Raw genomic sequence first — 27,779 nt, forward strand, 5'->3', positions numbered from 1 at the left:
AAAAAAAAAAAAAAAGAAATCTGGTATCAAGCTTTGTGTGGTCTTTGAGGCAGCTCAGTGTTCATGTGTCCTTTGATTGTATCTGGGTCACTGATGTCTTAGTGAGTGCTGGTCCCTTGTTCTCTTCTTGGGAACAGCTATTTGGAATTGCACTGCCAGTGTCAGAGTTTGGGAATGGGGTTACAGACCCCGCAGGGTTCTTTTCAGTGACAGTTTTTCTGGTGTGGGGCATCTTTGCTGTCCGTGGGCCACCCTAGGTGGAGTGCTGTGAATTGCTTGACATAGAGACATGGCCATGGGCCCGCCTTGTGCAGGTGGCAGGGTAAACACGGCTTCTTTAGATGTCAAGTGTCCTTGGGGCGAATTCACACGTTGAAAGCATGTGGCTCCATCAGTGATTGTGCTCACACTCTGAGGGTCTGGACTGGATGAAATAATTACTTCCTTCTTCGTTCTTTTGGGAATATTCATACTGCTGTAACTGTGACCATCTGGTACACTCAGTCTCATAACAAGATGTGTTTTGGGCACCACTACAAACAAGGTGCTGTGTCGGGCGCTCTGGGGGATACAGTTTGGAAGGCCTTGAGTTTGTGGCCTAAACTAAAGAGACAAGAGGGAAAGAAGAGGTGGTAAAGGAAGGCAGGGTTAGAGCCTGGGCAGTGACTGCTGGGGTCACCAGTAGCTCCCCTTCATCTTCACTCCCTGCTCCCATCTGAGCTCAGATCCCTTTGCTTCTGCCATCTAAGGTGCTCGCTGAGCCATTTCTCTGTTATTGCCACTGTTCTAGCCGAAACTCTCCTTTTTTTTCCCTTTTTAAAAATTGCAGTAAAAGACATATTTTCTTTTTTTTTTTTGCCATTTTAAGCATTTTTAAGTGTGCAAGCTCTTACTACTGGAATATGGTTTTTTAAAATAATTGAACTATCATTCAAGCAAAAAGGCATGTGTAACATAAGAGTATAGCTTAAAGAATATGACAAACATCTGGGGAAACTCTTACCTTAAGCAGAACGTTAAGCAAACTTTTAGAAATCCTCTGTGCCATTTTCCTGATGCTAGCCCCTTTCTTTCCCTAGGGGATAGAATAGCCTTTCACTGGTCTCCCGGCCTCCAGCCTCTGTCCCCATGCCAGGCCCAGAGAGACAAAGCTAAAAGAAAAACTGTTGAAAATTATTCAGGGACAGTGCATATGTCTTAGTCTGTTTTCTGTTGCTACAACAGAATACTGGAGACTGGATGATTATGAGGAATGGAGATTTGTTTCTCACAGTTCTGGAGGCTGGGAAGTCCAAGGTCAAGGTGTCAGCATCTAGGTAAGGGCCTTCTTGCCGTGTCATCCCAAGGTAGAGTGTGAGAAGGCAAGGGACAGTGAGAGAGCAAGAGTGAGAGAGTGAGTTCAGTTGAAGTCACTTTTATAACAAACCCACTCTCACAATGAAGAACTTCCTCCTGAGATAAAAACATCAATCTATTCATGAACCTCATGACCTCATCACCTCTTAAAGGTCCCCCCTCTCAACACGGTTGCATTAGGGATTAAGTCTCCAACGCATGAACTTTGGGGGACATAGTGAAGCCATAGCAGTGTGGCTTGAGGAATAAGGTGCCAAGTCCTGGGCGGTGGGTCCAGGCCCTCTCCCAGTTTGGCCTGCCAGCACTCGGCAGCTCCTCTGTCGCCCCACAATACCTGCAGGCTGCAGCCACATCCTTTGTCCCCTTGAGAGCAAACAACTTGATCTTATGACCATTTGTCTTGGTCACCTGGGCTACCCAAACCGAGTGAGAAGTCAGGAATGAGCCGGTGGGCCCTGGGGGAGAGGCAGGTGTCCTGCCAAGTTGCCGGTGCCTCCCTTGTCTGCTTTTCATGGAGCTCCATGTGCCCTCATTCTCCTTGGCACAGATGCACATTGTTCCTGATGATGAGTCAGCCGGGGTGGCGGATGGTGCACTGTTTGAACAGATGTGTGTTCACATTGCTGCGGGAGAACGTGGTGGGAGGCGCCGTGGTGGTGGAGTGGCCCCACGCGTGACCGGGCTTTGTGGGGTTCTGACTCTGTCCTTCCCAATGTTCCTCCCCACAGTGGCTGCCTCTGGGAGATGATGGCTGCGTGAGTGCCCGCCATGGCCCACCGGAAGTGTGAGAGCACGGGGAGCAGCATGTTGGACCACAGGACGAGGCCAGGCCCTGTCCCCCATAGCCAGGAGCCCAGGAGCAAGGACATGGAGCTGCCCTTGGAGGGCTTTGTGCCCGAGGACCTGGAGCTAGCTGCTCTGCGGCCAGAGAGCCCCACGCCTGACGAGCAGGAGTGCCACAACCACAGCCCCGATGGGGACTCCAGCTCTGACTACGTGAACAACACCTCCGAGGAGGAGGACTATGATGAGGGCCTCCCCGAGGAGGAGGAGGGCATCACCTACTACATCCGCTACTGCCCCGAGGACGACAGCTACCTGGAGGGCATGGACTGCAACGGGGAGGAGTACCTGGCCCACGGCACGCACCCCGTGGACACCGACGAGTGCCAGGAGGCGGTGGAGGAGTGGACGGACTCGGCAGGCCCGCACCCCCATGTCCATGGTGCTGAAGGCAGCCAGGACTACCCAGATGGCCACCTGCCCATCCCGGAGGATGAGCCCTCCGTCCTGGAGACTGACGACCAGGAAGAAGATGGCCCACACTGTCCCAGCAAAGAGGGCTACCAGGACTACTACCCCGCAGAGGCCAACGGGAACACCGGCGCCTCTCCGTATCACCTGAGGCGCGTTGACAGGGACCTGGAGGACCAGGAGGAGGACATCGACCAGATCGTGGCTGAGATCAAGATGAGCCTGAGCATGACCAGTATCACCAGCGCCAGTGAGGCCAGCCCTGAGCATGGGCCTGAGCCAGAACCTGGGGACTCTGCAGAGGCCTGCCCGCCCAGCAAGGCCAGCTGCAGCCCCAGCAGGCATGAGGCGAGGCCTAAGTCACTGAACCTCCCTCCTGAGGCCAAGCACCCCATAGACCCCCAGAGAGGCTTCAAGCCCAAGACCAGGACCCCAGAGGAGAGGCCGAAGTGGCCCCACGAGCAGGTAGGACTCTGGCTGTCCCAGGGAAGGGAGCAGAGGGGCCTGGGAGCAAGGGACCTCCTGGTACAGCCCTCGCAGATGCTGAATCGAGGGCGTGGGAGGGGTGGGTGCCTTGCAGTTCTAATGGTGGCTGAGCCCTTCACTGGTCCAGTTACGAAGCATGTTGTGTGAATGCTCTGGCCACTCTTACGCTCACCCCTCAGACTCAGGAGTGAAGTCTTTTTGAGGGCTGATTGGCCACTGGTGTTTCACAGAAGACGCCCCTACTCCCACCCTAGAAGAGAGCCCATTTCTCCCTGGCTGTCCTGGATCTGCTCATCGTGGGGCAGTGTCTGTGGGAGAGACTGTCAATCCTCAAGGGTGTACTCAGACCAGCAGGGCAGTGGCAAAGACGTGGGGGTGCTGCTGCTCACATACTGCCGTGGCCAGTGGTGGGTGGCCTGGTGGCTGGGGTGGGGGCCGCTGTGCATTTCACAATGGATGGTCTCTGAAAGCCTGGGGACCTTGGTCTGATGGGCCATTAGCTGTGAATAACTATTTGGAAAAGGATTTTTTGAAAGTTTGACAGAACCTTGGGGAAGAAACACATGCTAATGAGGGCAGTGGATGTCAGCATAGCTGTGTTTTCTTTTAATTATAGCAGAGTCAGCATGCATTCTAATAAACACATTTGAAAAGCTGCCTTCCAAAAGAAAAAAAGCTTCACTGAGTATATAAAGATGTGATTGATTATTGGACTTGTGTAAAGGAACTTCTATTTGTCCAGTTATGTGGACTGCTTTCATATTTTTTAACGCCTTAACTATTTTTTCTGAGAAGAGTTCATGAATTTGAATGTGTGTGTGTGTGTGTGTGTGTGTGTGTGTGTGTGTGTGTGTACTGAGAGCTTGGGTTTGGAATAGAAATCATATTGACACTTGGCTTTTCAGCACTTGTATTTAGATGTCTTATGTTTTCTCTAAAGCACGTTCACTTGACTTCACTTTGGGGGTGTTCCTGTGACTCACAGCAATTCTGTGTCTACGGGGCTGTGGGATGCACAGGAACTCCCATGGTACTAGTGGATGTTGGGGGAGCTCTCCCCTAAGGCCAGGAGGCCCTGGACCCTGGGTCTGGGCTTTAGGCCAGAGCGCCTGTCTGTGTTTCTCTTTGGTCTTTGGCAGGCCCTGGGCTTGTCCCGCAACGATGGCGAAGGCACCGCAGGGATTGATGTGGGCTGTGCACAGTGTGTGACACACTGTGTCTTGTGACAAATGGTATCTCCGGTCAAGTTCTTGTCAAGGAAAATGATCTTTAGAGCCTGTTGGGGAGTAAGCATGGCCCAATGTTTTGCTGGTTTTGTGCTTCACGCTAACCGGATGTTAATTTTGGTAAAAACCCAGAGACCTTGGGGTTGGAGAGCTGGGAGGTGAATGAATGAATGGGTGGGTGGTAGTTGCTGTTTAAAAGGGCACATGAAGGGCTGGTTGTGGTGGCTCACACCTGTAATCCCAGCACTTTGGGAGGCCGAGGTGGGTGAATCATTAGGTCAAGAGATCGAGAACATTCTGGCCAACATGGTGAAACCCCGTCTCTACTAAAAATACAAAAATTAGCTGGGCATGGTGGCACGCGCCTGTGGTCCCATCTACTCGGGAGGCTGAGGTGCCAGAATTGCTTGAACCCAGGAGGCGGAGCTTGCAGTGAGCCGAGATTGTGCCACTGCACTCCAGCCTGGCGACACAGCAACACTCCGTCTCAAAAAAAAAAAAAAAAAAAAAAAAAAAAAAAAAAAAGGCACATCAAGGTGGAGGACCTCCCCAGCCATTGTGGAGGGTCAAAAGGAGGTCTATTCTTCACAGAAGAGGCATTGAATGGAAAAGGAGGCCGCTTCTTTCCCTTAGGAGAGTGTGTCCTTGAAGGAAATGCTCTTGTCTGAGACACTGGAAAAGCTCATTTAAGCTGGTTAATGATTGTATGGCTTTACCCTCCCTTCCCTGTCCTGTGCTGTGCTGTCCTGTCCTTTTTCTTTCTTTATCAGTTCACAAATTAATTCTATCGAGGGGAGCACTTGGCAGTTCCAGAGTTCCACACTGACAAGGGCCTTGGTGCCAGCGGCCCTGACTGCCCTTTCTGAGGACTCCACCAGACCCACTGCACATGGGCAGGGTCTCCACGCCTGTAGATCTGAGGACCCCATTCCAGATGAGGATCTCTTTGAAACCTGACCGGAAAGAGCCGTAGAAGTCATCCTGAAAGCAAGATTCCATATGAAGCATGTGCACTGGGAGACTTGGTGGTGTCTTGCTTGAAATCACAACTTTCTTTCCTAAGGGCAGTCCCCTTACTCCCCTGAGAGACAGCCAGGCTGTGCCAGGAGCCAAAAAAGGCCTGGCCTCAAACAGATGCATAAGGCACCATGCGTCCCACACCCGCCTCTTTGTTCCCAGTGCTGTCCACTTACTTAGTGTAGTGATGCCTCTGGTTGAGGCTGCAGTAAAAAAAAAAAAAAAAAAAAAAAAAAAATCTGAAGGGAGAAATGGGCAATCTTGGTCACTTAGATGCTGTAGGAGTCTTGCTTTTTAACCCTAACCCAGCCGCATTGGCATTACTGGGGAGCCCCACCCCCACATTGCTGAATCTGAATCTTCATTTCAACAAGATGCCACATTCCAGCTGGAGAAGCGATGCCGTAGGAGACTCACTTGGAGGAGATTGTGTGGCATCCCTCACCTCTTCTACTCATTTCACAGCTTGAAAAATGAGGTCCTGGATATGTTTAAGAGCACTGAGTAGCATTTAGTCATTGCACGAATGGCAACAGTACAATAGAGTCAGAAAAAATGGAAATATAAAAAATGTATTCTCCATGGTCCTTGCTACTCTAACAGATGAGCTGTTTCATTCTTGTGTTCCTTTTCAGACCATTTTTGTTTAGCGTTGAGCGTAAACTATGCACGTGGCTGTCATCATAACCCAAATGTATTTTTGTCATCCAGCTTTCAAAATTTGACATGTGATAAATGTTTCTCCATGTTGCTATATAATTTCCACAATTATTTTTACTGACCTTTTTGTGTTCCATTGGGCAACGTGCCATATAACTGATTTCTCTGCACATGTTCTGCCATTGAGCATGCAGCTTTCGGGTGGCATTTTCTCTGAGGTGTAAGGAAAACAAATCATGTTTTCCTTCTTTGGGTTTATTACCTGAGGATAAATCCCCATGCTGTACATCAGCACTGACCGTTCCCCCTTGATGACCTTGTCTAATTGTTTCCCTTCTTCTGTGGATGTTGGATACGTGCCCTTCATCTTTTGGTTCCGATGTGTTTCCATCTCATGGGAGCGCATTCCACACTGCAGGTGTGACTTTCTGCTGCATATGTTGTCCTCTTTAGTGCACTTTGTTTTGAATTTCGTTTATATTATTTTCATCATCTCTGCAGCATTTTAAGACATTGATGACTCATCTGTGATCCCTTCACCTCCTTTGGGTGCAGAAGGATTTAATTGGATGGTTCCTTCTTCCCAGTCTGGGTGGATGTATTCACAAAGGACATTGTTTCGGTCTGGTTGATACGAAAAACGAGTTGCCGGCCGGGCGCAGTGGCTCACACCTGTAATCCCAGCACTTTGGAAGCTCCAGGTAGGCAGATCACCTGAGGTCAGGAGTTTGAGAGCAGCCTGGCCAAAGTGGGGCAACCCCGTCTCTACTAAAAATACAAAAATTAGCTGGGCGTAGTGATATATGCTTGTAATCCCAGCTACTCCAATGGCTGAGGCAGGACAATCACTTGAGCCCGAGAGGTGGAAGCTGCAGTGAGCCGAGATCATGCCACTGTGCTCCAGCCTTGATGACAGAGCGAGACTCCGGCCTGCCCCACCCCCCACCAGAAAAAAAAAAAATAAAAGAGTTGCCGCATGTGCTGGGAAGTGCCCTCCTGAGCTGGAGGATGCCGTGCATTTTGAAAAAGCTACAGTTTGCAGGTAGCCCTCCCACCTGTGCAACTTGGCTGAGACCAAGAGGTCTATATGGGGGTTGGAATAGGAGAGACACAAGGCAATGGAATTTCTAAAATTGTTGGAAGACAGGAAGAGAAGATGTTGAATGGAGATCTACACATGAATTATTTTAGTAAAATAAAAAAAGATTCTCTCGAAGCACTGCAAGTTTACTGAGGAAAACTTGAAAAACATAGGCAAAAACATATTTTGCCATATGGCATTGTAGAATTCCATTGTAGAGAGTTTTTGAATCAAAGAGACAAACCTAGGTCAGGATTTCCCAGAACATCCACTTAGAGGTGTTCTGTAAACAAAGTACCATTTGATACTTACTATTCATGGATTTCGTATTTGCAACTTTGTTAACTTGCTAATATTGATTCATAACTTCTTCTGGAATATAGGTGGAGAGGGGAAGAATTGGAGTCACCCAGTCTCACGTTCCCAGCTGAGCTTGAACAGGGCTTTGCCTCCTTGTTTCAGCTTTCCTGCTGTAAACAGCTATTCCTTTCACAATCCGTTTAGTGTTCTTTGCACTTTGTTGATTTGTGTGTGGGTGTTACAATGGCCCTCAAGTGTAGTGCTGAAATCTAGTGATCCTGAGTACAGAATGGCTGCCATGTGCCTTACGTGTGCCGGAGAAGCTTCCTTCAGGCCTGAGCAACAGAGCTGACTCATCTGTGCTGCCACTCTGGGAGCTGCTAAAGTGACTTCTGTCGTATGTGATGAAGTCAAGGAAAAGATGGAGGAATGGCTAAATTTGCAGGTTCATGGGACAGTGACCGATTAAAAAAAGCACAGTGGACAGGCAGAAAGCCCAGAAATTTTACTGTCTTGTGATATAGGGTCAGGGAAATGTTAAATTCTTCTCAGCTAACATTTTACAATAAAGAAATACTGCATGTAATTAATTATTTGTAAGAAATGTGTATTAAACAAGGGGTCTTTAAACAGAAACACACATAAACCAAGGTTGTGTATTGATTCATTGATGAAAATGTGTTCCAAGACTCATAGGAACCTAACCCTGTATCATCCCTAGGAGCAGTGTATTCAGTATTCATCAACTCAGTGCCCAGGGCAGCTTTGAAATGTTGCCCTCAGTTCTCAGGACAACATTTAGAGCTGTTCTCTAAATGAGTGTGAATGACCAACTGTGTGAATGACCACCATGTTGGCCAGGCTGGTCTTGAACTCCTGACCTCATGATCCACCCACCTCGGCCTCCCCAAGTGCTGGGATCCGCCGCACCTGGTGAAACCTTTCTTATGTTGTGGTTTGTGGAAAGTCCCTGGGTGTCGGAGGAGGTGGCAGTGGTGTTGGTGGTGACTGCCAGCACCTAACACCTAAGAGTGTTAGGAATACGATCTCAGTAAATCTAGCACAACCCAGAGAGATGGAGCTAGAGTCCTGTGTTGCAGATGGCACAGTTAACTACCTCCCCTGTGAACAGACTGTGTTATGCCAAAACCCATGCCTCTAAACACTGCAGAATGCAGCCTTTAAAGAGCCTTAGGAAGTGTCCAGTTCTGTGCAGTCCGCATTTGAGCCTGCCTGCTGGAAAGAGTTAATGTGGGGGAGCTGTGCGGTGTTCCGCCTGGAGAGAGATGGTCTCTTCTCTGTTTCCTTGCTGTTGAAAGGCTTGGCATGCCCTGTTGTTGTCAGCGAGTGGGATATGGTGCCAGTGAGGTGACTAGCACACACAGAGGCCCCTGGTCTGTAAAATGTCCCCGTCTCAGTGCTAACACGTCCTGACTTCACCAGGGCTCAGGCATGGATCAAACAAGTAAAGATTGTTCATGTGGCATTTTTCTTAATTTTATTGAGCTTTGTTGACATGAAGTATTGATTTTTGTTTACATGCAGTGATTGAGGAATATACGGGTTGGGTCTAGCCAGGCTGGCATTGAGTGACCTGATGGAATGGGTATTCCTACACCTCCCTGTGTGGCCATCTACCATTGGCAGTAAAGCGTGAGTGGAGGGAGGACCCCACCTGGGCACCCAGTGCCTGGCTCAGTCTCACAGCTCCAGGGATGAGGCTGGATGTGTGCACCTGCCACGTCTCTGGCACACTTCCCTTGAAAAGAGTAGTTGGCAGATCAGTGCTTTCCCTAGGGCAGCTCACCCACACTGCTGGGGGAGGGGGGACCATGAGAGCTGGTTTGTCCAGCACCAAAGATTCTAGCTCTGTGGGTCTGTGGGGTGGCCCTAGATGGCATGTTCTCTGGGTGCCTCTGAGTGGCCTGTGAAGCAGCCAGGTTTGGCAAGGGTTGGACGGATTGCTTTAGTGCCACCATCACACCTGTTACCTTGTGATGTCTATCAGGAGATAAGATGCTCTTGAAAAAGTCAGCCCTGCCTGAAATTCTCCCTGGACAGGCTTACTCCATTGGACCGTGGAGATTTCTGGAGCAGCAGGCATTTCTCGTCCACGACCTCCGTGACTGTTGAGTTGAGATATTTGATTTACTCAACAAGTGCCGAATAGCTCCACACCTTGGAATGGCAAACCAGATACGCGTTGTGATTATTTTGGGTTTTTATGATTTCTCTTTATCCCTGGCCCAGCTGCTGCTTTCTAGAAAGAGCCTTCTGACAATAGAAACAAACGAACAGAAATGAAAAAAGAAAAATCAATACAGCTTAGCCAACTTAATACAACAGTTAAAGCGAAGCATGATCAAGGGCCCCAAGGCCACATCAAACGCAGACTTGTTATCATATTTCATTGTAGAGATGCCTTGTGCGTGACTTGGCATTCAGTAGCGGCTCGGTTTTTGGAAAACCTTGCCAGAGGGTAATAGGTGTCTGGTGCCAGGTAGGGAGAGAAGGTGCCAAGAGCACAGGTAACTGGGTGTGCCCCCCAGGTGGGAGGCAGTGGCACTTCATGTGTTCCGAGCCAGGGCCTCACACACATGCCCTGCTGAGTGGCATGTGAAGGGACTGTCAGTATCTGCTTTACAGAAGAGGACTGAGACAGGACTGGCATGGGGTTGTTGGCGCCCAGTTGCCCTCCCCCATCAGCAGGTAGAGAGGCAGCAGGTTGCAGATGGGGTGGTCCTGCATAGAGGGGCTTTGGGGCTTGCACTGCGCCCAGGAGGGAGTGGTCTGGGGTCTGTCTAAACCTGGCCCGCAGTAGGATGGAGCTTGGGAAAGGGCCTGTAGGTGGTGCTGAGGGCAGGGGCTTATGGGGGCATGGGGCATGGCCTGCCTGGGCAGGGGAAGGTCCTCTCCAGTCCCTGGCCTCAGTGGAGTACAGCAGGCTTGCCCCTCTCTGCAGCCCTGCCCTAGATTCTGCAGCGTTCCTCACCCCCATATGCCCCTGGCATCAGGCCTAGCACTCCTGCTCTGCCCTTGGGCAGGCTGCACGGGAGGGTTCCTCGGGGACTCCTGTGTGCCCTGTCATCTGACTGAGCCCCTTCCCATGCTCCTCCCCCCCAGTGCTACGACAGGGTGGACATACAAAGCTCTCCCACTAATGGTGACCTAAAAAGTACCTCCTCCCCACACACCCCAGTCCTCGGGGGGAGAGCAGAGTACAGTGGTTAGGAATGCTGGGGCCACAGCCAGGAAGCCTGCATACCACCCTGCTGCAGGAGCTCAGGGTCCTGGAACATTCTGGATGGGTTGCCTGCGCTAGCGACCCCCCGTCTCCTGGAGCTGTGGGAGGGGAGTTGATCTGGGTCAGTGTCTTTGTGGATGGTATGGGGCGTGGAGTGCTCATGCAGATGCCAATGATGAATTTTCAGTCCATGGGAAGTGGATTTGGGTCTGGGGGAGGCGGGTGGACAAGGCCCTGCACCCACTTTGGGTACAGGCCATGCTGGGCAGTGGTGGGGACACCAGTGGAGGGAGATGACAGCCCTGTCATTGGGAGTGACACAGGGGAGGTGGTGAGCACTGCTTTTGATACAGGACAAGAGGAAGACCGGGACTGGCCAGGGCCACACTGGAGCTGCTGGGGGTGAGGTGGGGTAAGGGCCACCCAATGTGCCCCCACACTGTCCCCTCTGAGGGCCCTCCTAAGTGTGGCTTATGCCCTGCTGGGGGGGTTCTCACACACCTCTTTCTACTCAAGAATCACTGATTGGGGGATGGGGCCACAGCCACGCAGCCCCAAGGGCTGCCCTGATTTTCTCACACCCTATGTCTAATAGGAAGTTAGCTGAGAAGCCCACACACCTCTTCCTCCAGGCAGACAAGCTGGGCCTGGAGCCACCGTCTCTCACTGACTCCAAATGATAACCAAGCCTCTCTTAACCTTGGACACCTTTCCAGATTCCACCCCAGTTCATACTCTACGTCAAAGCCAACTTCCCCTGCTGAGCAGCTCCTGATGTGGGGGGCTGGGCCTCCCTGCATCCCTCCCACATGGCCCATGTGAATTGGCATCTGCCATGTGCCAGTCACTGGGGCTGCCAGGGTGAAAGTGGCATCATCCTGCATTTGAAACTCGTTCTAGAGGGAGACGGACACATGAGGCTCTCCCCCCCTGTCCAGATGTGGCCATGTCTCAGGAGACGAGTTCCAGGCAGGCTTTTGGGATAGGCTCCAGAGCGGGGGACAGGGAGAGAGGCTCTGGGACTTTGAGGGGGGCTTTGGGAAGTCAGCCGACAAGGTGGGGCTGAACGTGGAGGTGTGCGAGTGTCCTCAGCATGGAGGGGCTGGAGTTGTGACAGGGCTTTGAGCTCTGAAACAAGACGAGGGGAAGGTGAAGGACCTGAGTTGGGGATGGTGATGAGAGAGGGACAGAGGGTTCTACTTGGGGTGTGGAGGGGAGCCAGGAGAGACCTTAGGAGCTGAGGGGAGGGACACTAGGAAGGCCAGATGCAGCAGGGCGCTTAGGAGAGACCTTGGCTAGGGAAGAAAACACCCATTGGTGGTGGCCACCCATTGGTGGGGTCCCCTGACCCTGAACAGGTCTGGTGATTGGGAAAGGAGAGGCATGGGAGGGGTAGATTGGCAGTGTCTAGAAGGACTTGCACAGAGGACCTGAAGAGTTGCCAGCAGGCCGAGGTGCTTGTCATGTGTGTGTAAGAGATACTGACTTGAATTGCACTGATCTGCCTGCGGTGTGCCTAGGGCAGATTGCGGGGAGTGAGAGCGTTGGGTACGGAACCCGAGCTCTCTATGTGCATCTGTTTCTCGAGGTCCCATGCCTCCCATTCTTGGGCCTCCGTGGTGCCGGGCATCATGCCTCTCATGCACCAGAGGCTTGAGAGACACCCAGCTGGCAAAATCAGTTAGCCCATGACGTTCCCTAGGAAGTACAGGGCTCAGTGCAAGAAGTTTTAGAAACATCTGTTTAGGAAGAATGACCCCGTGGTTGAACATGCTGAGATGCATGCTGTCACCTATGGTGTGCTTGCCCAACATGGGACAGTGTGGCAATGGCAGGCACGGGACTTTTACCCCAAAGCATTCAGATCACAACCAATGCTAATCAGCTGCTATGAAAAGACATGGGACTACGGTAATAGGGGCTGACCAAGAATAACACCTTATCCTATGTCAGAGAATACCATGGGCAGCTCAGGAAAACTACACACAACTCAGACATGTGGGAAAAGGCGATGCAGAATGGAATGAACCTGCCACGCCCACATCTGCCCCCAATTTTCCATTCGACCTTCTCAGAAGAGAAGTTGGTCTCCCTCCAGCTGAGACCAAGCCAAGGCCCAAACTGCTGGAGCTGAAGGAGATTTGGGCTGGGTAGGCTCACAGAAGCTGTTGTCCACTCCAGTGTCAACAGCTACCTGTGGTCCAGGTCTCCATCTGGTCCTGGTCCTTTTCAGAGACACTGGGAGCTGACTCACTGCTGGGTCTGCCTCACAGGTGGCCTGCGTGGTCTGCTGTGGGTGTAGCCAGGCTGTGCAGGTCTGGGAGCCCAAGCTGGGCTTGCACTGGGGAGATACTGCTCCCCAGAGTTGCTCAGGTGTGATGTCAGGGTGGAGGCTGCTGCTGTCGGTGGCGGCATCACTCATTCACCCTCTTGTTGCAAAGAAAAATCAGCACTGAGACAAAGGATCTCCCAGCAAGGCAGTTTTACTTTCTGCAGAAAGGGTGCTGTCTGTCAGCAATCTTACCGTGAAAGCGCAATGAACAAAGGAAAGGCAGGCATATTTATCCCTTACGCATTGGGTCCTTACTGCTGTGTCTGATCTCATTGGTTGGAGCCAGACCTCACAGTCTAAGCTAAACCTGATTGGCTAATAACTTAAAACTTTCCTGAGTAGGTAAAGCAATGGAGAACAAAGGAAAAGAGGAAGTTGCTTTCGAAAGGACTTAGAAAAGTAATAACATTTCCAAGTAAAGAAGGGGCATAGGCTGTGAGCTGGGACATGCCTGTGAGGATGTCTAGCACAGCTATCTTGGTTAAAGTACAGGGACACAGAATGTACTTACTCCCTTATATCTAATAGCTACCTAGGATAGGGCTAAACAAAGAGTTACTAACAAAAAGCAAGAAGGCTCTGAAGAAAGTGCGTCTTTAAAAGAAACTATTATTTCTAACATTTATTATTATTTAACAAGAAGGGAAACTTAGAAAAAGAACGTTTTACTTTCTACACCCACCTCCCACATTGAGGATTGCATTTCAGTATGAGATTTGAGTGAGGACAAATATCCAAACTATATCAACCACAAAGAAGTAAAAACATTTTGGGCCAGTCAGAACTATTTGGATGTAGCCGCAGTAGGGATGAGCTGATTACACCCATTCAGGCCTTTGGACCTGTGGACCTGGTATGTGTGGTCGTAGGGCGTTGGGTTGGCACATCCCTGGGAGGTTTCAGGAGGACATTCAAGACCAAAATGAGCTATGGGTAAATAATACAGCCACAACCTGAGTGGGAAGGGGAGCCTCCCTGTTTCTCCTGCGTCTGCATTGGTCATAATCCCACCTTGGCAGGAGTGGAAGGAACGTAGATCCTCCAGGCTGTGGTGTACACTAAAGTGGTTGTGGTCTTGCCTTGTGAGTGTCATTAACATAAACATATATTGTTAACTCCACGTTAAATAACTGCTATTTCTGCTATCGTCTTGCCTTTTCCACAAGTTTAAATATCCCAGATACTCTACTTTGTACATTCATAAAAGTAGACAGGTAGATTTAGTGGAAGTTAACTGGATCATTGGTGTCTTCTTTAACATCTGGTGAAGCTTGTTTTTCAAATTATGAGTTGTAGGACTTAATTTTAGTGTCTATAACCTTAGGCAGTTCCCTTGAGAATAAACTCAGTTTTTTTCTTATTAGGACTAATCTTATTGACTGGAACTGTGGACTCCTCATATTAGGAGAACAGATAACTGGCCTATCTAAATTAGTGGAAGTTAAATGCTGTAGAGAATGCCCTCTGGAATCCGAAGTCTAATACTGACTTACTATTGGTTGTTTAATTTCCTTTTGGCTTGGGTACCATCATTGTGTTCCTTTCTCACATGTCAAGCTACTTTTGTCAGAATGTGTGCAGGGCTCCTAGTCAAGTGTGGAGGCCGCTGGGAGAACACAGGAGAGGCAGCAGTCATGCCTCCTGGGAGAACCACAGGCTTGAGCCTCCGATAAAGCCACGTGATTGATTTTTAGCCCCAGTGGGTTGCTGTCATTCAACTATACACACAGGGCTTCTTGCTTTTAAGTTAGCAGGATAGAAAAATTGCAGGTGTTTGCAACAAATATGTAGAGCTAGAGGCAGAAGCAGCGGTGCTGGCTCCTAAGCAGTAGTCTAGAAGGGGTTGCTGAAGATTTTCTCATTTGGGAATTGGACAAAACCAAGTGGAATACTCCCTGGTTCTGCAGCACTGGTGGCTGTGAGAGGCAGAGCTCCCACCCTCCCCACAAATTGACCCAGCACGGCATCTGGTATGTGAGACAGATGACCAGGAGGAGGAATGTCAGTGGTTGGTGGGCAGCTGCCACTGCTGCCTGGATGACCCATCCCCTGCCTGGGCCATCTCCCACTTTGCTGGGTGTCAGTCACGGGAGCGTTCGTTCAGTACAGGCTGGCGGGTGACCTCCTTGGAGCTTCGGTGAATGGGGCTCTCATAGGCCAGGATGTTGGAGACCCTTACAGGGCTCTCCTTAACTCTTTGATTCTCCCACTATTTTAAATTGTAGTAATAGACACATAACATATAATTTACCATTTTAAAGCGTACAATTCAGTGGCATTTAGTACAATGTTGTGCAACCACCTCTGCTGTTCCCGAACACTTTCACTGCCCCCAGAGGAGACCCTGCACTTGGGAAGCAGTCTTCCTTCTCTCCCCAGCCCCCACAATGAAAAATCTGTTTTCTCTCACTTTGGATTTGCCTATTCCAGATATTCCATAAAGATGGAATCAGACAATGTGTACCCTTTAGTGTCTGGCTTATTTCACCAGCATAGTGATTTCAGGGTTCATCTCTGTTGTAGCATGTGTCAGTACTTCATTCATTTTTGTGGCTGAATGATATTCCCCTGAATGGCTGTATTACGTTTTATTTATCCACTCATCCATTGATGGACGTTAGAGTTGTTTCTACCTTTTGATTAATGTGAATAGTGCTGCTGTGATCATCTGTGTGCAAGCCTTTGTGTAGACACTTGCTTTTAGCTCTTTTGGGTGTATCTCGAGGAGTGGAATTACTGGGTCATGTAGTCATTCAATGTTTACCTTTTTTTAGGAACCACAGATATTTTCCACAGTGACAGAATATTTTACATTTTCACAAGCAATGCATGAAGGTTCTGATTACTTTCAAAGGAAAAAAATTAAACAGCCCTGTCGCTGTGATGGTTTGGTCTTGGGCTCACTGCTTCAACTCCTCTGGCCTGGTCTCCCAGGGCCTGCTTTTTTTCATGTGTGTGTCTGTTGATACCCTGGCTCATCCTGTGGAGGGTCTGAGGCTGGCAAGATCACTGGGTTCTGTCTCCACATCGGAAGATGAGCTGTGGTAGGCCAGGGTCTTTGTTGTGTGCATTGTCGTGTCCTCAGTAAGAGCTGCCCTGCGCAGTGTGAGACGTATAACAGGCACCTGCTCGGGCCTGGTCATGTGGACTCACCTTTGGACAGTACTTGACAATGCCTGAAAATACAGTGACAACTTTAGACAAATATGATTCTGCTCTGAAATGCTGCTTTGGGCACAGCCATCCACTGCCTGCCCTTTACAGGGCTCTGTGAGGAGACAGTGAAGTGCAGGACGTGTGCAGGTGGCCCCAGTGACCAGTGATGGAGGAGAGATTTCAGACCAGGCATGGAGGACAAAGCCAGGCCAGAGTATGCTGTCAGCCTGTCTGCCCTATAGAGCTGCTGGACTTAGCAAGTAACAGTATAGGTGCCAAGTTATATTTGAATTTCAGATGGGTATGGAAGAAAATCTTATGAAGATAGTGTTGATGGGCCGGGTGGCTCATGCCTGTAATCCCAGCATTTTGGGAGGCCTAGGTGGGCGGATCTTGAGGTCAGGAGTTTGAGACCAGCCTGACCAACATGGTGAAACCCTGTCTCTACTAAAAATACAAAAATTAGCTGGGCACAGTGGTGCACACCTGTAATCCCAGCTACTTGGGAGGCTGAGCCAGGAGAATTGCTTGAACTGAGGAGGCAGAGGTTGCAGTGAGCCGAGATCGTGCCACTGAGCTCTAGTCTGGATGACAGAGTGAGACTCCGTTTAAAAACAAACAAACAAACAAACAAAGATAGTGACAGTGGTGATGGTTGAACAACATTATGAATCCAATAACACTGAACTATACACTTAGAAATGATTGAGATAATGCATTTTATTGTATGTGTATTTTACCATAATAAGCAATTGAAAAAATAAGTTGCCCTTCAGATAGATAGTGGATAATTTTTTAGTATGTTTCATGAAATGTCTGGATACTGGATGCAGGAGGGACTCCCCTGCCTCCTCCCATTCTCAGGCCTGCCTAGAGATGTTTAAGTACAAACTGACTGGTTTTCCCAGTGTGTCCTGTGATGCTTTAAAGCCACAGATCTGCTTTGAAAAGATATCTCCCCTCGGGGAGTAACTATTATACGGATAAATATGCTATCCGAGCGCCCATTCTACTCAAGATAAGTATCACAGGAGTGACCTGAATTGTAAAGAGGAGTGGAAGGAAAAGAACAATACTGTCATGTTTTCGGAGCCACGCAGATGTCAGGGGACGGATCCAGGGGGCTTCTGAAAGAAGACGTCTGTGCTGCTGAGTGAGACCTTCCGTCCAACCAGGGGGTCAGGCTCTCGCGGGTCCTGCTTGGAGCTCTGGTGTTGCAGCAGGTCGCAGCCGGTCCTCCTGAGCTGAGTGGAGGAAGAAGTGCCTGTTGAAATAGTGGATAAGTAGGGACGATCGCCTCTTTTGAAAACAGGAACCGTGAAGTGATTCCCAGAGAAAACTGCCGTCTAACAGAGTCATTCATCTGCCCAGGATTTCTGTCACAGGGTCACGTTTGGGGAGAATTTTCACAGGCCAGTGGGGATGGCTGTGGCTAGCCTGGCTTTCCGCCGATGCCCTCTGTCCCTAACCTCCGCTTCTGACATGCGTGTCATTCTGGAGCGTGCTTGGAAGCATGCTGCCTTTGTTGCGGATGGCCTGAGCGGAGTGGGTGTGCACTGGTTTGATGTTGTTTCATCCAAAGCAATGTGTTATATTGCTGTATTTTCAGTTTCATCAAGCAGGCAAAATCAGAATCAATACTTTAAAAAATTCAAGCTTTAGTTTCATCAGCTGGAGCCAAGATGTTTATTAGAAAGTTTTATTGGCATTTATTTTTATTATAAGCACTTATCTCTGCCCTGAACAGCTGCCCCTGGTCCTGGTGTGCTGTGAACAGTCTGTGCCACACCACACATTAATTTTCTGTCCTCAGAGTTCCGGGGGCACACGATGCTTCTCATGCTGTGCCCACTGCCATCTCCAAGTGGATGTGGGTTTCAGTCCATGGCATCGGGAAGGCCCCACTACAGTTACTCAGCGAGGGATGGGACCCCATGTCCCCTTTTGGCTGTGGGGAGTTGAGGTGACCCTGGCTGGCATCTGATTTTGAGGGGTGGCTGGCTGCTGTACCTTGGGGAGGGCATAACAGGATTTAAATAGCTTCTTTAGGATGCCAGGAACCCCAAATCCATGTGGGCTTTCAACTGTGTGAATTTCAGATGCTGCCAGCCCCCCAACCCTGCCACCCCTGAGATTGAAATTAGAGCACCAGATGGGCTCTCCCAAGGAGAAGCATCACAAGCCCACCCTCCTGCCTCTTTGGAAAGCAGCCCCTGCTGTTTACTGTGAGATGCGGTTGTCATGGTGACGAATGGTCACCTGCTTGGGAGGGAGTTAGAGGAAACACTGATATGTAGGAAAGGGTCACCCCTAGAGAAGACCTCGTGTTGCTTAGGGACACCCCACACTGTGGCCCCCCACTGAGGAGCCCTGTGGGCAGAGCATGGGGCTGTGGGAATCAGTGTGTGTCCCTGGCCAAGCCTTGAGCCCTGGCTTGAAGTTGTACAAAGGTACGATGGCTGACCAAGTCCTAGCCCATGGTGGGTGCAGTCCCTGTTGTGTCCCCCAAGCCCTGACGTATGTGGTTGCCTGATGAGAGTCTGTGGCCTGACATCTGCAGTGTTCCTTCTGCCTGAAAAATTAAATCCCACACCCAGCTTGCAGAAGGGATGTCGTTAACCTGATTTCATTGGTTGGTTGGTTAACGGTTGGTTTCTTTGGGGTTTTTTTTGGAGATGACCAGTGCCTGTCTAGTAGCTAGTAAGGCAGGGAAGCCCTTCAGGAAACCAAGTCCATGCAGAAGGGCACTATGTTGAGAACTTTCAGACAAGAGGGTAAAATACTGATGTGTGCTTTGTGCACTTTGAAACAGCAAAGTGTCCTCAACAGAGCTCTCTGGGGGATGTCCTAAATTGGATTTACTTAAGGAGAACGTGAGCGGCATCTGAGGCAATGTTCTCTTGCTGCGTCCTTTGGAAGCTTTTGCCTGGTGTTCCTTGGCCAGAGCAGGAAGAGCAGTGTCAGGGCTGGGTGGGGGGAGAAGCCTTGGAGGAGCAGTACCTGGCCTGTCCCAGCCCCACAGAAAGGGACACTGTCTGCTTAGCTTGGTCAGCGTGGGGTCTGCTGCAGTGGAGGCCCGGGTGGATCGCAGCCCTCTCGTGCATGAAGGATACGTTTTGCTCCTGGGATGCTAGGCTTTGAAAAGCAGGGCAGCATGCCAGCAGCCCCAGACAAGCCAGAGCCGAGCCTTGGGTCATACCAGGACAGCAGGGTGTGGTCTGGCCAGGCCTGTGAGCTCATGGGGCTCAGGGATAGGGACAGCAGGACAAGGAGGCAGGGACCCACCTGAATCTAGACCCTCTGGGTCCCAGCTGCACCCCAGCACCCTCTCAGCTCCAGGAAGGGCAGCCCCTTGTAGCTTTCTTGGGATGTAGCAGAATGCACTTCCTTCTCCCTCGCCGTCCTTAAAGCCCAGCACTGGTGCCCACTCCCCCACCACCCTCCACCCCCATCGCCTCTGAAATCCAGTGGTGTCTGTGATCCTGGAGGGGAGGCTTATCCAGCAATCATTCTGACTGCCTGGGGCACTGCATGTCTGTCCCCATCAGTGCTGGGAGGGGGGGCCCCAGTCCTTTAATTTTTTCAAACCCCTGGAGGGGCAGAGTTTGACCAAAGAGAAAGAGAATGATAGACTAGGACAGGGGACAGGGAACAGGGCTGGCAGCCACACCTCGAGGCCTCACCTGACTCCAAGAGAAGCCGGCCCGACACTCACGGGTCTCAGTTTTCTCACCTGCCAAGCAGGAGGGAGAATATTCATTGTGTATGCAAAAGGCTTTTGTAAACCTGAAGGTACTAGGTAAATGTAACTTTTTTTGAGATTGAATTTCATTATGTCACCCAGGCTGGAGTGCAGTGGTGCCATCTCGGCTTGGGGCAATCTCCGCCCCTCAGGCTCAAGTGCTTTTCCAGCCTCAGCCTCCCAAGTAGCTGGAATTACAGTCACCCATCACCACACCCAGCTAATTTTTGTATTTTTAATAGAGATGGGCTTTTACCATGTTGGCCAGGCTGGCCTTTGACTCCTGATCTCAAGTGATCTGCCTGCCTCAGTCTCCCAGAGTACTGGGATTGCAGGCATGAGCCACTGCGCCCAGCTGGTAATTGTAACTTTTATCATCAGTGTGTTCCTTGCCGTCATCATATTGTTATTGCTTGATAATTTATTTTCAGAAATGTCTGGAACTGGACTTACCGTGTGGGCTCCGGATCCTCCTTTGGGGCTTGGATGGGGATTTAAGGGCTATGGGTCTGGCTTGCATCTTCTGGATGGCATAAGGTACTAAATAGAGAAAATATACCTACCCTTACATTTCATTAATTGAAGTAGAAGCAGTTGTATGTAGTTTGGTGTCTTCTTTAAGAGAAGATTTATGACATGTATTTGGGGCATTTTATAGTAATAGATTGGCTAATTTGCATTTATTCTCATCCAAGAATTTAGGGTTTTTAAAAACACTTAACTTTTTGGGCACTGTTGGTGGGACGGTAAAATGGTACTACTGCTGTGGAAAATAGTATGGAGGCTCCTTAAAAAATGAAAGATAGAATTGTCCCGTAGTCCAGTGATTTCACCTCCAGGTGTGTACACAGAGGAAGTGAGAGTGAAGACTCGCGCAGAAACTTGCACACCCACATTCATAGCAGCACCAGCGACATAGCCAAGAATGGGAAGCAACTCAAGTGTCATCAGTAGATGACGGGATAAACAAGATGTGGCATGAACACAGTTGAATGTGATTCAGCCTTAAAAGGAAGGAGATTCTGCCACGTGCTTCCGTGTGGATGACCCTTGACATTTTGCTGAGTGCAGTAAGCCAGTTCCGAAAGCTGCCCAATTCACAGAAACAAAGTAGAATGGTGGTTGCCGGGGGCACAGGTTGGGGTTGGGGCTGGGGGTATTGAGGAGTTTGTTTAATGGGTGGTACAGAGTTTTAGTCTTGGGAAGAGGAGAACGTTCTGAAGGTGGATGTTGACCGTGGCTGTGCGACAGTGTGGATGTACTTAGCGTCAGATGGCGATCTTGATGTTCTGTGCGTTTGACTGCAATTAAAAGATAATACATTTAGAAATGATTTAACAGCTTTTTTAGAAGTATGAAAATAGCATATTAAGTGCATAGCAGTTTAAGTATAATGAAGTAGATGTCTGCATACACACCTATACACATACCTACATACACATGCATGTTATAGAACTGTATCACATCGTATATCCAGGTTTTGCATCTTGCCTTTCTCAACCATATAAAAACAGAATCTTTAACTTCCCCGCTTCCAGGTTTGCAATGGTCTGGAGCAGCCAAGGAAGCAGCAGCGCTCTGATCTCAATGGACCTGTTGACAATAACAACATCCCAGAGGTAATTTGTTTCAAGGATGAGCGTTCTGGGCCAGAATGCTCATCTGATGATGCAGTGGCCTGCTGAATTGTGGTCTGCTCAGTTTGTCCATGATGTTCTCCTCCCACCCAGTACCTGGGGGAGAGTGAGTCCAGGTCAAGCCAAGTTGGTGTCACCATATGGGGAGGAGGTGAGGGCACGCAGGCCTGGGAGGAGGGAGGAGAGGGCCTCCCTGCTGTTAGGACCATGCCGTGGAGGGCCTCCTGTGTTGCAGATGGTGTATGTATGGGGCTGGGGGGTCACTGGTGCTTCTTAATTTGATAGAAAGCCATTCTATTCATTGTCTTATAACCATGTTCTAGACTAGGGTTTCTCAACAGTGACACTGTTGACATTGAGGCCCAGGTAATTCTTTGGGGGACTGTCCTGTGCACTGTAGGAGTTGAGCAGCATCCATGGCTTCAACCCACTAGATCCTTGCAGCGACCCCATCCCCACCCCTGATTTGTAGTCACCAAAAATGTCTCCAGATACTACCCACTGTCCCTTTGAGAACAAAATCATCCCAGTTGAAAGCCACTGTTCTAAATCAACAACAGGTTTTGACAGACAATCTCCTATAAAGTCACGCCGCCGTGACGGAAGTTCTTTTCCCTCTCTAGGTAACAAAGTTTACATGAGATTGTTTAACTTTGATGAAATAACAATGGCCACCGAAGGACCGGTATCCAGCCTCCTTTATCTTGCTTTTAAAGGCGTGTCACACTCAGCGGTTGGAGCACCAGTATATTGGATGGTCTCTAGGCTCCCTTCTAGTCAGGATATGCTAGTCTGAGGGTCCCTACATTTTAGAGGTGGGCTTTTGGGCCACTCCCCAACATCACGTTGCCTGCACAAGACTACTTTGCTGTGTGGAGCTGCCATCTTGGGAACGCCCTCACTCGTAGGGTTTTGCTTTTCTCATCATGGCACATGTCACAGCCCTGCTTAGCCTTCACCCTGTGGACAACATACTTACAACTGGTACGTGTTTTATTTTTCCTTATTTCCTAACAGACAAAGAAGGTGGCCTCATTTCCAAGTTTTGTGGCTGGTAAGTGACTTTGAATTTTATCTCTCGAGGGGCATCCGGCCTCGTTTTACTTCAAAACAAATGGTACTTTTACTTTTAGCATTCACCTGCAAAACTTGTTTACAAAGCGCGCCTTCCCGCAAGGCGCTTGGCCATTGGCTGTTTGAACTGTGTAGCCCCACTTAGTGGGGAGGGGAGGTCCAGCTGATCTGCCCGCTTTGATGCACGGAACAGTAGACCTCCTCCTTTAAGTACACCCTTGCTAATTACATCACAGACGACACTGTTGATTGAATAGATTGAGATGTGTCTTTATAAGCCACTGGTTATAACACACTTCTCATCAGGGTGGATATAATAGTATCCAAATTCAGGCTTTTTTTTTTTTGGTCTTTTGTTTTTCTTTACTGTTCCACCCTTTTTGAGGAGGTTAATAGTGCATTTCAACATTCAGTAAAGAATGAGACTGTTTGATATGTTCCGTGTCATTCCTGGAGACGGGGAGCACACCTGCCTGGCTTTGACGGAGCTGAGCATCCAGAGACCCCACGGGGCCCCTGTAGGAGGTCTGCTGGATTTGCTTCTAGTGCTCCAGCCTCAGAGTAAAGAGCTTCTTCAGTAGGATTTCTTTCTCTTTGTCAGGAGGATGTTTCCTGCCCCTGCTAATGTGTTAGAATAAACAATGTGAATTTCATTAATTCTTTCAATAAGCTGGTAATTAATTCTTACAAATATTTATGCGAGCAAGGTAAATTAGTCTTTAGAAATAAATGATGTTCAGCCCTTCCCATGCTGCTTTTCTTTTTTAGCAAACAGCTAAAGCCTGGGAAACTGAAGCCCCCAAATTTGCCTTTAGAGGACTAGTTTAAACCAAGCTAAACCAGTTCCAACTGGTTGAAACTGGATTAACTGGCTCAAATCAATTTTGACTGTTATAACTGGCTTAATGCTGCTCAGATTGGGTAGACATCTGCTTTAAACCGTCAGATTTAATATCACGCAATTCAGGGAGACTTGGTTCCATTTTGACCAATTCAAATAGGCTCAAATGGGTTTTGGCCAGCAGTTTACATGTGGTTTTAGGTACATTTTATCTGGTTTAAACTGGCTGAAGCTGGTTTTCTTCAGGCCACGTCAGGCTATGGGCAAGCTGTGATGATTCCTGGGAGAGACTGTGCTGCCCACATTCCTGTTCACAGGGTTTGATGGGGCTCCTGATTTATAGAAGCTGGCACCTCATGAGCAGGGCGAATGAAGTACATCACGGCATTTTCCTGGGTGGGCAGAAGCCAGGGTGGGGGTGCCAGTCACACTGCTCCAGTGAGGCAGGGTCTCATGGGTCCAAGAAGGTCACTTTTCAGTGTCTCATGGTGTCATCTGGACAGAACCCTCACACTGTCTAAGATGTGATTTGGGCATTAAATTCCCCGGCCCTTGAACCAATCTCATATCTGCAGGGAGTGGGATTGCAAGGGATTGGGGAACAGTGTCAGTGCCTGGGGCTCCTCTGGCTCTAGCTCCTGGCATCCCAGAAAACTCAGTTCCCTGCACCACTCACACTGTTCCAAAACAGATCCAAACAAGGCTGGATGCCTTATGCCAATCCAAACGGGCTAAACCGCTGTGACCAACTGGAGCCAATGTGGAAAGCCTGCATTTATAGTTCCTTCTGTAGAAGAGAAGCCCTTTGTTATGAAAATGGAGAAAACTTAAGCAAAAGAACATCCCTTACTATTACAGCATTTATATTCAGCAAGGCCTTCACAGACCAAAAATCTTACCCAGCACCAGGAAGAGATCATCATAATGGTCAGGCAAAACCCTAGAATGAATGAATTTGGCAAAAGCTTCTCCAGTTAAACACCTGTATCAGTTTAAATGCGTTTGGGTACAAGTATCAAAATACCCACCTAACATCAGCTTGTGCAAATAGGAGGCGTGTGTCTTCCGTAAAGAATTCCAGAGGCAAGAGGCTGCCGGTTCAGTGGCCCCGTGATGTCTGGATGGGCACCGCTGCCTCTCGTGGACTCCTCTCAGGCTTGTCACCTTATGGTCACCCAGTGTGTGGGCAGCTTCAGCCATTGCTTCTTGTTCTAGGCAGGAATGGAGAAGGGCTGAAGTCCACACCAGTCCATTCCCCAGACCAGGAGCTGAGCTCACCTATCACCCCTTCCTTCTCTCAGGGCTCCTCACAGCGGTAAAGCTGCTTGGTTGGTTTCATGCAGTGGGAGCATGGGATCTGAGACTTAGTTTGCTATTTCTTAAAATAGACAATTGGGGTGAACCTGTTCAGATAGGACTCTTAAAGTGAAGACATCTCCCACCTCCTCCTCTTTGGCCTATTTGGGTGGGGGATGGGCAGGAGGAGAGGAGGGAAGGTCACCCTGTGGGACTAGAAGGGATGTGGAGCATTCTAAAGAGGGGTTATGAAAACCCGGATGACTATCTTTTTTTCAAACAAGATCATGTTTCTGCAGTACTGTACGTAGTCAGCAGGAATAAGAATTAGTCATGTTTTAAAATTTGAACTTTTGTTGACTAGTAGAAGTTGTTAAAGGTTTCTCAGAGTAGCGCTTGAATCAGACCAAGAGCTGCAAGAGTTCTGCCCTGGAAATACCCACAGTACCTCCTCAGTACCTCTTCGTACAGCCCAGACCCCTAGTCCCTCTGTACGGGGGAAGTCACTTACATTTCTTGTGATTTTCTCCCGGACTTTCTTAGACCTATACCACCCTATCCATAGACCGTTTTCTTTAAATAGACATTGTGCTGGCCACATGGATCTGTACTTAGCTTTTTGATTTCTTGCTAGATCTTGGAGACTACACTAGGTCCACCTGATTATTTAAATGGCAGCACAGGATCAGTTTAGTGGATGTGAGATGTGGTATTAACTATCCCCCTTGGACCAATTGTTAGGAGATTTCCAGTCAGTGCAGAAATGAACAGCCTTGGGGCTATGCCTTTGTGTTCGGGTGTGGGTTCTTTTATAGAGGCAGTTCCTGGCTATGGCAGGGGTACAGGCCAGGAGCGCACCAACTCTGACAGATACGGGCAGAATGCCTTCCCAAGGGGGGACAGTGTAGGCAGCTGTTGGTTATGTATGAGAGTGGATTATGTATGAGGTTCCCACATTGTCACCAACACTGTGTGACCAGCTGTTTGATGTAAGCTCCAGGCTGATGAGTGTGAAGAAGTGTCTTGTTGATTTCATATGTCTTTCATAGTAAGTGAAGCCAAACGCTATTTCATGTGTTGATAAGTGGCTTTTCTTTTCAGTGCATTGCCTGTTTGTTTCCTGTGCTTATTCCTCTGTTAGATTTTCACCCCCAGCTTTATTGGCGAATAATTGACAAATAAAAGTTTTGTACATTTAAGTCATACAATGTGATGTGTTGGTATAAAGTTACATGGTGAAATGACTACCACAGTCAAGCTTATTAACATAGCCATCAAGTCACATAGCTACCTTTTTTATGTGTGATGAGAACACTTAAGAACTATCGTCTCAGCAAATTACTAGTATACAATACAGGATTGTGATACAGTCATAGTTTGACACACTGGAACTCCAGACATTAGTCATCTCATAACTGAAAGTTTGTACCATTTGACCAATATCTCCCCATTTCTCCTGCCCTGCAGCCCCTGGCAATTGGGAATTTGGGTGTTTCTTACTGTTTTGTTTTATTCTTTACATATAAAGGAAATGAACCCTTTGGTTTGTATTGTAGAAGTTTACCCCAGCTTACCATTCTTTTCTTCTTTTTTGGCATGCTTTTTACTTTGCTAAACATGTCATTTAGTCAAATGTATCAGCTTTTTCCTTTGAGCCCACTGAGATTTTGAGGTTAGCGTGACCATCACACTTCTGAGACTACTTTTAAAAATAAAGTTGGCTCGGCGTGGTGGCTCGTGCCTGTAATCCCAGCACTTTGGGAGGCCAAGGTGGGTGGATCACCTGAGTTCAGGAGTTTAAGACCAGCTTGGGCAAGATGACGAAACCCCATATCTACTAACAGTACAAAAAATAAGCTGGGTGCAGCAGCGTGTGCCTGGAATCCCAGTTATTCAGAGGCAAGAGAATCGCTTGAATCTGGGAGGCAGAGGTTTCAGTGAGCTGAGATTGTGCCACTGTACTCCAGCCTGGGCAACAGAGTGAGACTCCATCTCAGAAAAAAAAAAAAAGAAAAAAAGAAAAAAAAAACCTAGAAATAAAAATAAAGTTGTCTTCTAGAACTTTGATGATATTATTTTAAATTATTTAAATAATTGATTTTTCTGGAAATTATCTTGGTGGATGGATACAGGAAAAGATACGTTTTAGGTGTTTTGTCCCGTAACAGCTAACCAGTTATGCCAGTGCTATCCAAGGAATCTTTCCCTTGCAGGTTTGAAATGCTGCCTTTACCATACCCAAATCGTCAGGTGGGTCTCGATCTGTTTCTGGATCTGTTATGGGAATGGCCCATTCCGGGTGCAGACCCACGCTGCTTTATTTACTGGGGATTTATGGTTCATTCTATTACCTGGGAGGGCAACTTTCAGACCTTGCCGCCATCATTCCATTTCACACTTTTTTCCCTGGATATTTTTGTACTTTTGTTTTTCCACAGGAACTTTAAAACCAGCTTGTCTAGCTCTTCACTACAAACTCTTTTTGTTTGTTTGCTTTTTGTTTTCATTCTTTTGAGACAGTCTCACTGTATCGCCGAGGCGGGAATGCTGTGGCACAATCTCAACTCACTGCAACCTCCACCTTCTGGGTTCAAGCGATTCTCTTGTCTCAACCTCCCAAGTAGTTGGGAATACAGGCAAGCACCACCATGCTCAGCTAATTTTTGTATTTTTAGTAGAGATGGGGTTTCGCCATATTGGTCAGGCTGGTCTCAAACTCCTGACCTCAGGTGATCCGCTCGCCTTGGCCTCCCCAAGTGCTGGGATTACAGGCGGGAGCCACCACGCCCAGCCCACTACAAACTCTTACTATTATTTTTATTAGGCATGCTTTAAATCTGTCCACTTAGGGGAAAATGTCAGCTTTACGACATAGAGTCTTTCTAGCCAACGGAGGATTTATCTTTCCATTTATTCAAGCTCATTTATCTTCGTTGATAAAGTTTATTCATAAAAATCCAACACATATCTTGTTTGTCTGTTCCTTGGTGTTTATCCCTTTTATTGTGTTTGTAAATGCTGACTTTCATTTTATTATTTTTCAACATACTGCTGTTTGTAGGTACAAAGAAAGCTAT

The 27,779-nt window shown here is 48.5% G+C and overlaps 1 protein-coding gene across 8 annotated transcripts in view; it reads left to right on the plus strand.

Annotated features, from left to right (window-relative positions):
* APBA2 (amyloid beta precursor protein binding family A member 2) overlaps nt 1–27,779 on the plus strand; it is a 212,391-nt gene that overhangs the window by 155,878 nt on the left and 28,734 nt on the right. For all 8 annotated transcript variants that reach the window (XM_017518824.2, XM_017518827.2, XM_017518825.2 and 5 more), the window contains 3 exons: nt 2,085–3,075; nt 21,393–21,473; nt 22,509–22,545. In XM_017518824.2, the coding sequence (XP_017374313.1) occupies nt 2,125–3,075; nt 21,393–21,473; nt 22,509–22,545 (1,069 nt within the window). In that variant the 5' untranslated portion in view covers nt 2,085–2,124. The remainder of the gene's footprint in view (nt 1–2,084; nt 3,076–21,392; nt 21,474–22,508; nt 22,546–27,779) is intronic.

The sequence above is a fragment of the Cebus imitator genome, unplaced genomic scaffold (assembly GCF_001604975.1).
Source record: "Cebus imitator isolate Cc_AM_T3 unplaced genomic scaffold, Cebus_imitator-1.0 Scaffold706, whole genome shotgun sequence".
In the NCBI taxonomy this organism is placed as follows: domain Eukaryota; kingdom Metazoa; phylum Chordata; class Mammalia; order Primates; family Cebidae; genus Cebus; species Cebus imitator.